Source organism: Pteropus vampyrus, unplaced genomic scaffold, assembly GCF_000151845.1.
Source record: "Pteropus vampyrus isolate Shadow unplaced genomic scaffold, Pvam_2.0 Scaffold139, whole genome shotgun sequence".
Lineage (NCBI taxonomy): Eukaryota > Metazoa > Chordata > Mammalia > Chiroptera > Pteropodidae > Pteropus > Pteropus vampyrus.
The window spans coordinates 503,678-515,901 of NW_011888920.1; the positions used below are offsets into that span (position 1 = coordinate 503,678).

Sequence of the window (12,224 nt, forward strand, 5' to 3'; positions counted from 1 at the left end):
AGATTAAGCTCCTTAATATAAACATCCAAACACTTCCTGGTCTGGTCCTTAATTCATCAGCCCAATTCTCTCATGTTTTCCTTTACTGATGCTGCTTCCTTTTCCTGCTGTCTTGCTTTACTTGACTATATAAACTGTTAATCTTTTGAGACTCACCTCAAGCATTATCTCCACCAGAAAGCCTTTCCTGGCTCTTGCCCTTATACTGAGTTTGGATTTGGCATACCCCATGTTTGTGTTTTATGAGCACAGTGCTTGTCATGATCAGGGAACTCACTGTATTGTTTATAGCTATCTCTCTTATTTTCTATTTCCCCCTCTAGCACAAGCTTTTATGGACAGGAATTGTGTTATAAATTTGTATCCCCAGAACCTAACAGATAATTTCTAAATAGCAGCTATTTAACAGATGCCTGCTGAGTAATCAATTAATTGATACTTGAAAGAGTAAACGAAGAAATGAACAACCTGCCCATATAGTTCTACTTTCGTGAAAAGCATGGGATAGCAAAAATATGCTAACATTTAAGATTAGACCTGGGTTCAAATTCTCTATCATTTAGTTTTTTTAAAAAATTTAGTTAAATAAACCTACTCTAACTGTTATTTCTTCATCATTGTAATTTTAATTCTCAATACATAATCATCTAAGTTGAATCTCAAATGATGCAGTAGATACAGAAATGTAAAATATGTTGAAGGGAGTATTGATACTGACAAACACACTGTAGAGCCAGATTGCCGGGGTTGACAACATGGACTTGCCATTTACCAACTCTGTGGTGTTGGACAAGCTGTTCTCTTTGTGTCTCCATTTTCTTCTCTGTAAAATGGAAGTTATAATAGTACCTGCTTCCGAGCACTCAGCACAGTGACTAACACATAGTAAGCACCCAATAAATATTAGCTTAAAAAGTTCCCTCCAGTTCTTTCTACCTTTGCCAAAATGCAATACTGCTTTCAAAACTTAACAGCTACCTCCTTTATTAAGACTTCTTCGATTAACTCATTTTCTTCTCTAAACTTCAGACATGTTTTATAACCCATTATTAAAGCACCACAAGGGATTTTAGCTGTGTATCTCCTTTATTGGTTCTTTCTACCTTTGTTCTATTGCTCTGTAGGGTAAAGACTATATTTTGTTTATCTTTTATTCCCCAAAGCCTTCTGTCATATCACTAACATGTCATATCACATTTATCATATCACATTTATTTAATTCTCTACGTAGAATTTAACACTATGTAATCCTCTTATAATGAATAATAATAAATTTTTTGCCTTTATCCCCAAGCAAAATATAAGCTCTGTGGTATTAAGGACTTTATAATGCTCAAACATTGTAGATACTCAATGAGTAATTGCTGAATGGATGAACAGTAGGGACTTAAACATTTATTGAATGAATGTATTATACTTAACACTAATATCGGTAGCTCTTAGTTACTATAGCTGCATAATAAATTGCCCTAAAACTCAGTGGCACAAACCAAGAATAATGTATTAAGACACAGCTTCTGTGGGTTAAGAATCTGGAAGTAGTTTAGCTAGGTGTTCTGTCTCGGGGTCTCCCACAAGTCTGCAATCAGAGGCCATTGAGCAGTTATAAGAGCGCCTATGGGCTGGCTGTTGGCAGGCTTCAAGCCCTCACTGACTGTTGACTACACAGCCATCTTCATAAGGCAACTCACAATATGGTAACTTTTTCACTTAGAGTGAGCAAGGGAGAGAGTAAGAGAGAGTGAGCTAGATAGGTGTACAACATAGTGATTCAGCATTTATATACTTTATAATGTGATCACTGTATGTCTAGTAACCATCTGTCATCATATAGAGTTACTATATTATTAACTGTATTCCCTGTCCTAGACATTACATCCCTGTGATTTATTTATTTTATAACTGGAAGTTTGTACTTCTTATTTCCCTACACCTTTTTCACACATCCCCCTCCCTACCTCCTTCCCCTCTGGCAATCATCAGTTTGTTCTCTGTATCTATGAGTCTGTTTACATTTTCTTTTGGTTTGTTTGTATTTTTAGATTCCACATATGTGAATACTGCATATATGGTATTTGTCATTCTATGTCTGACTTTTTTCACTTAACATAATACCCTCTAGGACTATCCATGTTGTTGCAAATGACAAGATTTCATTCTTTTTATGGCTGAGTAATATTCTGTTATATATAGATATAATCTCACAACTTTTTTATCCATTCATCTCTTAATCGACACCAAGTTTGCTTTCATATCTTGGCTATTGTAAATATGTAATATTGTATATGTAAACTTAATTTGATCTTTTTAAAATTGCAGTGTCCTCTCACATGGCAGAGCAAATGGGAAGGCCCAGAAGATCCTTTACAATACCTTAGAGGTCTTGTAGCTCGTGCCCTTGCAATACAGGTAAGACTAAATTATTTAGTAATTGCTTTGTATGACTATGATAATTGTATTACAGACATGTCTATTGAGATAACCTTTTCTTGGCAAGTAGTGAGAATATTATGATTTTGTACATGAAGCACCATATATTTATTTCTTATTTCTTGTCTTCTGTGTTTTATACAACATTCTTTTAAAATATATACATTCTTTCTGGTTAGTGTGATTTTTGAAAATTTAGAGAAAAATCTACAATATAATATAGATGAATTATATAGAGAGTAACTGAAACTGATTCATAACTATGATGAATTTGCTTTAGGGTATGGAGCCCCCATAGCGAGCTGCTTTTTTTAAACTTTTTTATTTTTCAAATTGATCAAGTTTTCAGAGTGATCCATCAGGTAACTGCAGAGGAATGATACAGAGGAAAAAAGACGAGTTTTTTTGGTTGTTTTTTTTTAATATATAGCAGATGGTACAGATTAAATGGTGCAATGTACCCTTTTCCTGTGGTTTTGCACTGTCGTCTTAACTACTTTTTTCTTCTGCTTGTTGCACCTGCTTCACAAACAACCTTCTTTACAATTTCAACTCTTACAGCATGTGAGTAATTTGATCAGAATCCTTCTAGACGCAGCAGTCTTCATCCATGCTTTATTTTAGTAGTGCACACACCTATCAACATCTTTAACCTTGTCATCACTCATTACTGCCCTACCTTTGAATCCCTAAAATGTACATATCACTCTTTGACCACAACCACATTTCATTTTTAGTTTCTTGCTTGCTTAGACTTTCCAGACTGTTTCTGCTTAGTGTTCTCCCAGTCTGTCACTTTCTTTCCTGGTTCTTCCCAATTCAGCATGGAATCCATGGCACATAACTTTAACCATTCTCTTTCCAGCAATTTCATTATCCTAACTGATTTTTCATCATGCTTCATCCTTCCTGAAAACCATTGAACTGAGATCAGTTCCTGTCCGTATACAAGCTGCTTAGCTCTATTAGTGACACTTCAGATATAACTGTCCAATATTGATTGAACACTGCTCCTGTATTCCACAATGATTGTTTCAAACCTTCACTACCTTTCTGAAGACTCCATTCTGTCACTGCCTCCCTTTTTTCTTAGCAAAACATCTTACTTTTTACTTTACGGAGAAAATGCCAGCTATGAACTTTGACCACTTGAAAATTCCTACCTCACTCTCCCACCTACCAGTTTGTCTGAACCCACCCTCAACATTTTTGTTTTAATACAAAAGAATTAGATACAAGATTAGAGCTATATACTTGATTCCATCTGCTCTCATCTTTTTAGATACTTCCTCCAGGTTTTCTTTTCATTGTTCTTCTGTCTTTACATTTTTTTCTCTCTTCATCCTCTATCATGCCAACCTATAAATCGGACTCCTTTGAAGGGATCAGGACTCATCTGAATGTTTAGCTTCTAGTATAACCAATCCCTGTGTTGTTAGATTATTGGAGGGAAAATTACTGGATCTGAAAATGAAGTGAAAATTAGCAGGTAGAGAAGAACCAGGCAAGACTCTGATTTATTCATCTTTTTGTCAATAAATGCCAACAGAATAGAGGGAAAGAAAGGCAAAAGGGAAGGAGGATGGAGAAGGCAAAGAGGAAGGACAAATAGTCCATCAATGTTCTTCGGATAATATAGAAATGCTCTGAAGGTCTTGGTATGATAAAATTTCATGGTTGGGATAATTTGTCACTTCATATGTTTGTCAGTGTTGTTTGCTTTAGATTATTTTTATAGAGGGCAGAAACTTTTATTTGCTACAAATGGTAGCCTATATTACACTGTATATGTAAGTACACTTAATAATTGTGTTATGTGCATATAATGATGTGTTGTTGATACTGAAATTAATATTTAAAACAATTTTACATGAATTATATAATTTTTCTGACATGATTATTCATACTGAGTATATTGAGCACTGGTCATCAAAACTGAAAACTTTTCTGTGTGATTTTTTTAACTGAATTTACTGGTTAATAAAATTATATAGGTTTCAAGTGTACAGTTCAATAATAACAGAGGGAAAGGGAGCAGGGGAGGAGGTAGATAAAGTTAAAGGGGGTCAAATATATAGTGAAAGAAAGAAATTTGACTTTGGGTGGTAAATATGCAATTTCTAATTTTCTTAAAAGCTTTATAGGCATTTAGCCTTAATTATAATGATAAAATACCCTCCTAACCTTCAAATAACTTTCAGATTTGACTATAGTTTATCTTTTATCCTTCCAACTGGGAAATATGCAATATTTGTTATTTTTTTCACCACTTAGGGATATGTTTTTATATTGTTTTGTTTTCCTGCCATATTTTTTTTCCATTATAAATATACAAAGATATCCAACTCCCTAAGGTAGGTAACCTTTAATTTGGGATTCAGTTTCCATCTAGTCAAGGGTCTGCTAGGTCCCTTCTTTTCCTATGTGCATTCTCTATTTCATAGACACATATCCAGAGCAGTTTGTGTAGGTTAGAAGGAACAATGTGGCTGCCAGGTGGGGAAGAAAGGGATGAGAGCATGGTTGGCAGGAAGAATTAGAAGTTTTATTTGCAAAGACCTATGAAAATGGCAGCTTTTGTTTTCTTATGAAGGTATGATGATCGGACTGGATCAAAACATGCACAGCAGCTTGTGCTCAGTTCCAGCTATTATTTAAAATCTGTCTTTTACTTTAGGACATAACATATAGAGAAACACAACAAGCTACTGAGAGTATTATGTATTGTGCCTGTTCATTACAGGGGTTTTGTACAAATAAAGTGAGATTGACTGGAGTCAGGAGTGGCATTTCTTTCTTCCTTCCTTCCTTCCTTCCTTCCTTCCTTCCTTCCTTCCTTCCTTCCTTCCTTCCTTCCTTCCTTCCTTCCTTCCTTCCTTCCTTCCTTCCTTCTGTCAAAAATATTTTAAACAGCTACTTTATGCTAGGCTCTAAGTGAAGTAGTACAGATACAATGGTTAGTAAATTGATATAGGTCCTGCCTCACAAAATTTACATTTTTTACATTCATTCACTTTAGCAGTTAAAAACTCTTGGTTCCAAACATTGTGCCAAGGTTGCTGAATGGAGAATGATAAACAAAATAGACATACATCATGTCCCAAGGATTTTTCAATTTATCAGAAAAGATAGACAACTGAATAAATAGCAACAACAGTAAGAATGAAAAGGAAGTACAGAACTATGGGAGCAAATAGCAGGAGTACCTACAGGGGAACAGGGAAGTGATGCTTAGCTGAGAACTTGAAAGGAATAGACCGAGCAAGGAGTAGAGTGAAGAATGTGCTGGATAAGAGGAAAACCAGAGTCAGGAGAAAGCCTTGTGTTTTTGAGTAACTAAAAGCAAAGCATAGAGTGCAGGAAGAAGGGATGTTCAGAAATTAGGCTGCAGGGGCAGGAGGGCCAAGTCACAATACTATATTAAGGAATTATATTTGATCCTAAGGGCAGAAAGGAATCATTGCAGGATATTAAGGAGGGAAATCAGATCATGTTTTAGAGGGTTACTTTTGCAATATAGAGTCTCAGTCTACTACTTGGCATCAGGTTTAAGACTCCTCTGAATGTTGGTAATTTTGAGAAAACCAAAGAATCCTTAGGTGCCCAAGAAATTCAGCCATAGTGTATTTCAGGCAATCTGGCATTATTCATTCTCTGGTCTCCACTCTGTAAGATCTTTTAGAGCAAGGACTCTCTTTTTTTTTAACTTCCACTGTAGTTCCAATACCTAGCATACTGTCTGCCAAATAAATAAATGACTAAAGAGTAGACTAGATAGCTTATATCCTATTAGGACCTTAGAATTATTTTCCTGGCTTCAAATTTTTCTACCTTTTCTTCAGAAATAACATCTTCTGAGAGTTTCTTTGGTTCCTGATTTCTACTTGTCACTTTGCCATTTGCTTGCGGAACAGCCCCTGTAGCATGTCTCCCCAGTATATTCTGTGTTGATCATTTTAAATTCTAGTATGTTCTCTACCCAGTTCATAAATCTTCATGGTGTCAGCATCTGCCTTTGTTCTTGTGTCTTTATAATCTCAACTTCTCATTGTTGGATCCCTTGACTCTATACCTGCAGTTTGTGTTCCAACCTAGCTCATGAATTGATTTCATCTAAGCTAGGGTATATAGTCCTTCATCCCTAGTACTCAGTTAGGCTTAGGTATGCTAAACAGACCTAGGATTCTAATCTTAATGGACTCCTGAATGTCTCCCCTGTGTATTTCTACTGCTAACCAGAGTTGGAATGCCAAGTGTCAGTGGCAAGCTTTCATGCTTATTATTTAAGACTGAGCTTTTGCTTAAGTACTGTGTCTTTCATGTTAAAATTTACTGTGACTTGAACTCTACTCAGTTTTTTTGGCCTAACTCAAGCTAAGGCATACTTACATACTACCAAATCCTACCACCCTTCCCTTTTATGAAGGAATCTTGTTCATATAAACTATTAGGGACCTTGAAGTCTGGGGAGATCTAAGAAATAAATAGAATTAGTTATTGTTGTTATTGTTAATAAATGCCATTCCGCATGACATATGAACTATCCTTAGAGTTTATCAGGAAAGGAAGGCAACTAAATAAACAATAACAATCAAAACGATAAAGGGAGTAGAGTTCTATGGGAGTAAATAGCAGAAGTACCGAAACATAGAATCTCTCACTGCTATCTCCTGTCCACACTGTCCCCAGATTGGTCCTCCTGCAGTGACCTGAATTAAGTCTAAATTAGGCCTAAATGGACACTATGTATTAGATGGGCACTATGTATTAGCGTCTACCAGCAGATGCTAATATTATGTTGCTTCCTTCCAACCCCTAGCACTTTGCCATGCTGGGAAGCAGATTTTTTTCTCTAGTATCAGCCCTTAGACCTCCTTCGTGCTTGTGTTTCCCTGAGATTCCTTTTAGGTTCTGCTTCCTGTCTTTCATTCAAATTAATATTTAGTTTCTAGAATGTCTGCTAAGATGCTTATTACCATTATTACCTTAGCCACAGAGATGGCTTTTTAAAAAATTTTTTAAATTGCATTTTACTTCTATTGCCCATTTCAGAAAGGTGGATTTACTGAAAAAAAAAAAAAAATCTGTGAGACTCTAGCTCTTACTACTTCCCCTTTAACCCTATCATATCTCTAAGGAGTCATACCTGACATTTCTACATCAGAAATGTGTCTCATTATACCCTTTTGGATCTCTCTAAATAGCTCTTCTCACTTCCCTAGCAGCGAATTGTACTAGTTACCTAAATTTGAACTTCAGATCACTTCCTTTTTTTCAGTGCACCACTTCAAACATATATTCAAACTTTTTAAATGATCCAGCGAAGATTAGAAAGAAAAAATGAATATTAACAAGACCTGACCACATATTGGATGTTAGACATATATGTACTTTACATGGAATCTAGTAATATGACATATGTGGTGGATATTATTTCAGTTTTAAAGATGGGAAAAATAAAACTTCAAATTCAAGAGTACTTAAATAGTTTATGAGAATTACACGAAAATGAGAGAACTCACACTGAAGCACCCTTTCATAATAATATGCTGGAGTTTTTGATCATACCATAACCCATCAGCCATATTTAAAAAAGAAAGTCGCTCTCTCTGCCTTAAAACCTTTTTATAAGTCGGTCTCCAGGTCACTGTATACTTCCGTTTTCTTCTTATCTGTCTACTTCACTGACTTTTCTGCTCCCTCATGTCTAATGCTGGATTCTCTAGAGCTCAGTCCTCTGACCTTTTCTATCTATACTCTGCGTGTAGTGATCTCATGACTTTAAATCCCACTAAAACTTTGATTATTCTCAGATTTATAGTTCCAGCCCAGCCCTCTCTCCTAACTCTGGTGCTTACTCAGTATTTTCATTTAGATGTTTAATAAACATCTCAAAGTTAATATATTAAACATTGAACTCCTGCTCTTTCTGAAAAAACTTGTGTTACCCTCAGTTACTCCCATAAAAGTACGTGGCAACTCCATACTTTTTGTGGCACAGGCGCGAAGTCTTGGAACCGTTGTTAACTCTTCCCTTGTCGTACTCTGTATTCATTCTACCAGAAGAATTATCTTGCCTCCATGTTCAAAATATATTCAGGGACTCCTTTCACCACTTTCACAGCTACTGCCTCAACCGAAGTCATTGTTAATGCAGCGGCTACCTAACTCATCCTGCTTCCATCTTTGTCCCTTTCTGGTTGGTTCTCAACCCAGCAGCCTGAATGTTCTGGTTAAAGTGTGAGTCAGATTCTATCACTCCTCTTTTGGAAAATTTCCTGATGATTTCTCTTCTCATCCAGAGTAACGGAATTTTTACAACAACCTACAAATCAAGATCAGGCCTATTCATTACCCTTCTCATTTCCTCTCCGACTTTTTGCTCCCTCATTTATTCTGTTCCAGTCCTACTGGTCTCCTTGCTATTCAGTGATCAACCTGGCACGCTCCCTCAGAGGAACTTTATTTTTAGTGTTTCTTCTACTTGGAGTACGCTTCCGCAGAATCTGCAAGGAAGTTTCTTTATCTCTTTGTGCAAACATCACCTCTCAGTGGGAACTTCCCCGACTGACCTATTTTAAATTGCAACTCTGCCCCTTCCTTGATACTTTTTATCCTCTTTTCCTTCTTTATTTTTTTCCATAACCTATATCTCCATGTAATATAAAATATATAAAATACACTTTACTTATTTACTTAATTTATTTTCTCTGTATTCCTCCACTAAAATGTAAGCTTCATAATGGTAGGGATTTTTGTCTATTTGCTGCTCTATAAAAGCGTGTAGAACAGTGGCTCGCATAAGTAGGTTTTTCAATAAATTTCTGTTGATTCAGTTAATCTTAACAAACTGACATAAATCTCTTTCATATTTCCCAATCATGATTTACCCTCCCAAGATGTATTGTATAGTATCCATTATATGAGATTTCTGCTTCTATCTAAATCGACCCAATAAACATTATAGTTTATACTGTACTCCGCAATCTAACATTTGAAAACTTGCATTGTCTTAATATCCCAAACTTTAAAAAGTAATCCTTTTAAAATTGCAGTTTATTGTTTATTCATTTTCTGGATTGTTGTACTCTATTTTTGAAAGTTCTGTATACTTTGCATTCCTGAAAAAGGAAACTCTTAATTTTTCTAACTCATTTTAACTCTCGCAGTCTTTAGTACAGTGTTTTTTTACACATAGTGGGTACTCAATATAATTATTCATAGGAAGATTTACATATACAAAATTGGAAAAGTTATATGTAGTCTAAAACCTCCAGCATCCCTATTTTGATATACTAAGCTAGAAGAGCTACTTTTTTGGATGTATTTTATTCATATATATTTTTTAACATTCATTCAGTGATTATTTATTGAGCTTTTATTATGTGCCATCCACCTCTCTAAAAGCTGGAAAAACACAGCAGAAAAGAAAACATGAAATAGGAATCTCTACAGTTAGTGAAGGAGATAATATAAACAAATAAATTATTAATATTAGAATTGCATAGAAAAATACATCTTAGCCAAAATCCTGATGTTTTAGATTAAAATACAGCCAAACTTTAAACTGGATTATCACTATCATAGAATGAATTTAGGGTTTATATATCTGAAATTTTATCCAGTAAAATATAGCTATTACTGTAGCAGTGGCATTGCAAAATTTTAGGAGTCAGATTTTGTATAGGGACAGTAATTTCTCAACACTGTCAGCTGATAAATTCTCCCCGTGGTCAACTATCTTGCACATTTGGAATACTAAACAGTAGTCCATGGTCTGTGATGGTCCACAATGTTAAAGAAGCAATCCTATAAACTGCTGTTCGTACTGATTGCAGAAGATAAATCTTGGTTCTAGAAATGTGACAGTACAGCAACATAATTGGCTTTCAAGATAACAAAATCTTCCATGAATTTTTATCTGCACCTCAGCTTTCATCATATGCATACCAATTTCATCATCTTTCTGGAGTAGCATAATAAGAGGATCTTTACAGCAGAAAACATGCAAAGAATATTTAAACTCTTATGACAAGTTTGATTTCTTAAAGATTCAGTAGGTTCTAGCAAAGAAATTACTTGCCCTGCAAGTGAACAGTGATTCTGTTAGTAATATCTGCTACGTTGTGCCCTTATTTTCAAAATAGTGCTTCAAAGCTCTCCTTGGTTTTACCAGTTAAAGGCTTCTATTACATCTTGTTTAAGCATAGTTTATTAGTATATAACAAGGCAATTGCAAATGTCTTTTATGCCATTTAGTTTTGTCTTTGGCTAAAGAAAAACAATAATAGTGGTTGACAGTTTTTCTGCCATAATCAATAAGTCTGTCCTATCAAATGCTGTTATTATTTCTGAAAACATAATAGAAGGTTGTGAACAAAACATTGTGTACTTTTAATTTCCAAATCAATCATATCCTTCACCACATTTGTTCCATTGTCAATGATAAGTGCATGCTGATTTTCCATTCTATAATGTATCTTCTATCAGATCATTTTGTTGATAGCTATTTGCAACCGGAAAACTCTTCATAAGCAAAGAAAGCAGTGATTGGTTTCATTGTTAACTTATATGTTGTTACATGTGTAAATCAGATTATATAGGTCTACTAGGTCCTTGTTTTCATATGTGCATTTGGGGTTGTATATGCTTATCTAATTGTTTATTGCACATAATTTTGAAGTAGACTATTTAATGATACTATTAATAATATTAATTTGTTTTTATATAGTAAAATAGTTTAGGAAAATATATGTCAGTAATACATTTTCTAGGAAGAACTTTGAACATAAGATCCACAGCTTAAACAAATTTCATTTTATTTTGATATCTGGATCGAAGATGACTTATGTTGATAGTTTTGTGAATGACATTAGAGATGTTTTTCCTCCTTGAGAAATTTTGAGATGGCAAAGATATTCATTTTGAGATAGTGCATTATTACTTCATCCTCACAAGACAGGGAGTATTCCCAACTCATACTTCCCGTGAAGAACTCACAGTTAAATAGAACTAATACCCTACAATTAAATTTTGTTCTTAAAATTTAATGTTGCCAATACAAATATGTCAAAAAATCTTTTACAGAGATCCAGATTTCAGCATAGCCCAATATGTATGTTGTACTTTTAGTTAAATTTGTATTACTAGTTCTTGACTAAAATGCTTCTAACATTATTCCTGCTCTACCTATTGCATTTTCTCCTAGTATTTGGATTGTTATCGATCTGTTTATTTGTTGAACTCTAGAGTTTTTAATTTTTTTACATAACGTTTTACAATCTTTTTTTTTATATTTTACTCTTGCAATAATAAATACATACTATAATTTAGAATAAAATAATTTTAACCTATAGAGCACATGTTATTTTTTACTTCAAGTGGCATATAAAATGCCCATCTATACATGATAGTAAATAATCTAAAATCTAAATGTCATGCCTTGTTGACATTAGTAACTTTGTTACACTTATTAGATAGAGTAGTAACATTTGTGCTTATGTAAATATTTATGTTATTCATTTCTAGGATGTCAGGACAATTTTTAAGTAGGCATTATATATTGGGCCTACCAGAAGGTAATTCAAACAATAGATCTCAGGCAAATATTGAAGCTAAACTGAACTTTACTTCTAATAAAATCAGGATGTTATAAAGAAAATTGATGTAGATTAAAGGAGCTAGAAATTGAGTTAGGTTAAAGAGAATAACATTTTAGTGTGAGTGGTCATGTAAGGCCTCTCTTAATGAGGCGATGTTTAAACAGAAACTTAAACGAGGTAAGAAAGCAACCC

The 12,224-nt window shown here is 34.4% G+C and overlaps 1 protein-coding gene across 1 annotated transcript in view; it reads left to right on the forward strand.

Annotated features, from left to right (window-relative positions):
- The window catches only part of DYNC2H1 (dynein cytoplasmic 2 heavy chain 1), a 274,915-nt gene that overhangs the window by 239,786 nt on the left and 22,905 nt on the right, over positions 1 to 12,224 (forward strand). The window contains exon 81 of the mRNA XM_023535396.1: positions 2,320 to 2,409. Within this exon, the coding sequence (XP_023391164.1) occupies positions 2,320 to 2,409 (90 nt within the window). The remainder of the gene's footprint in view (positions 1 to 2,319; positions 2,410 to 12,224) is intronic.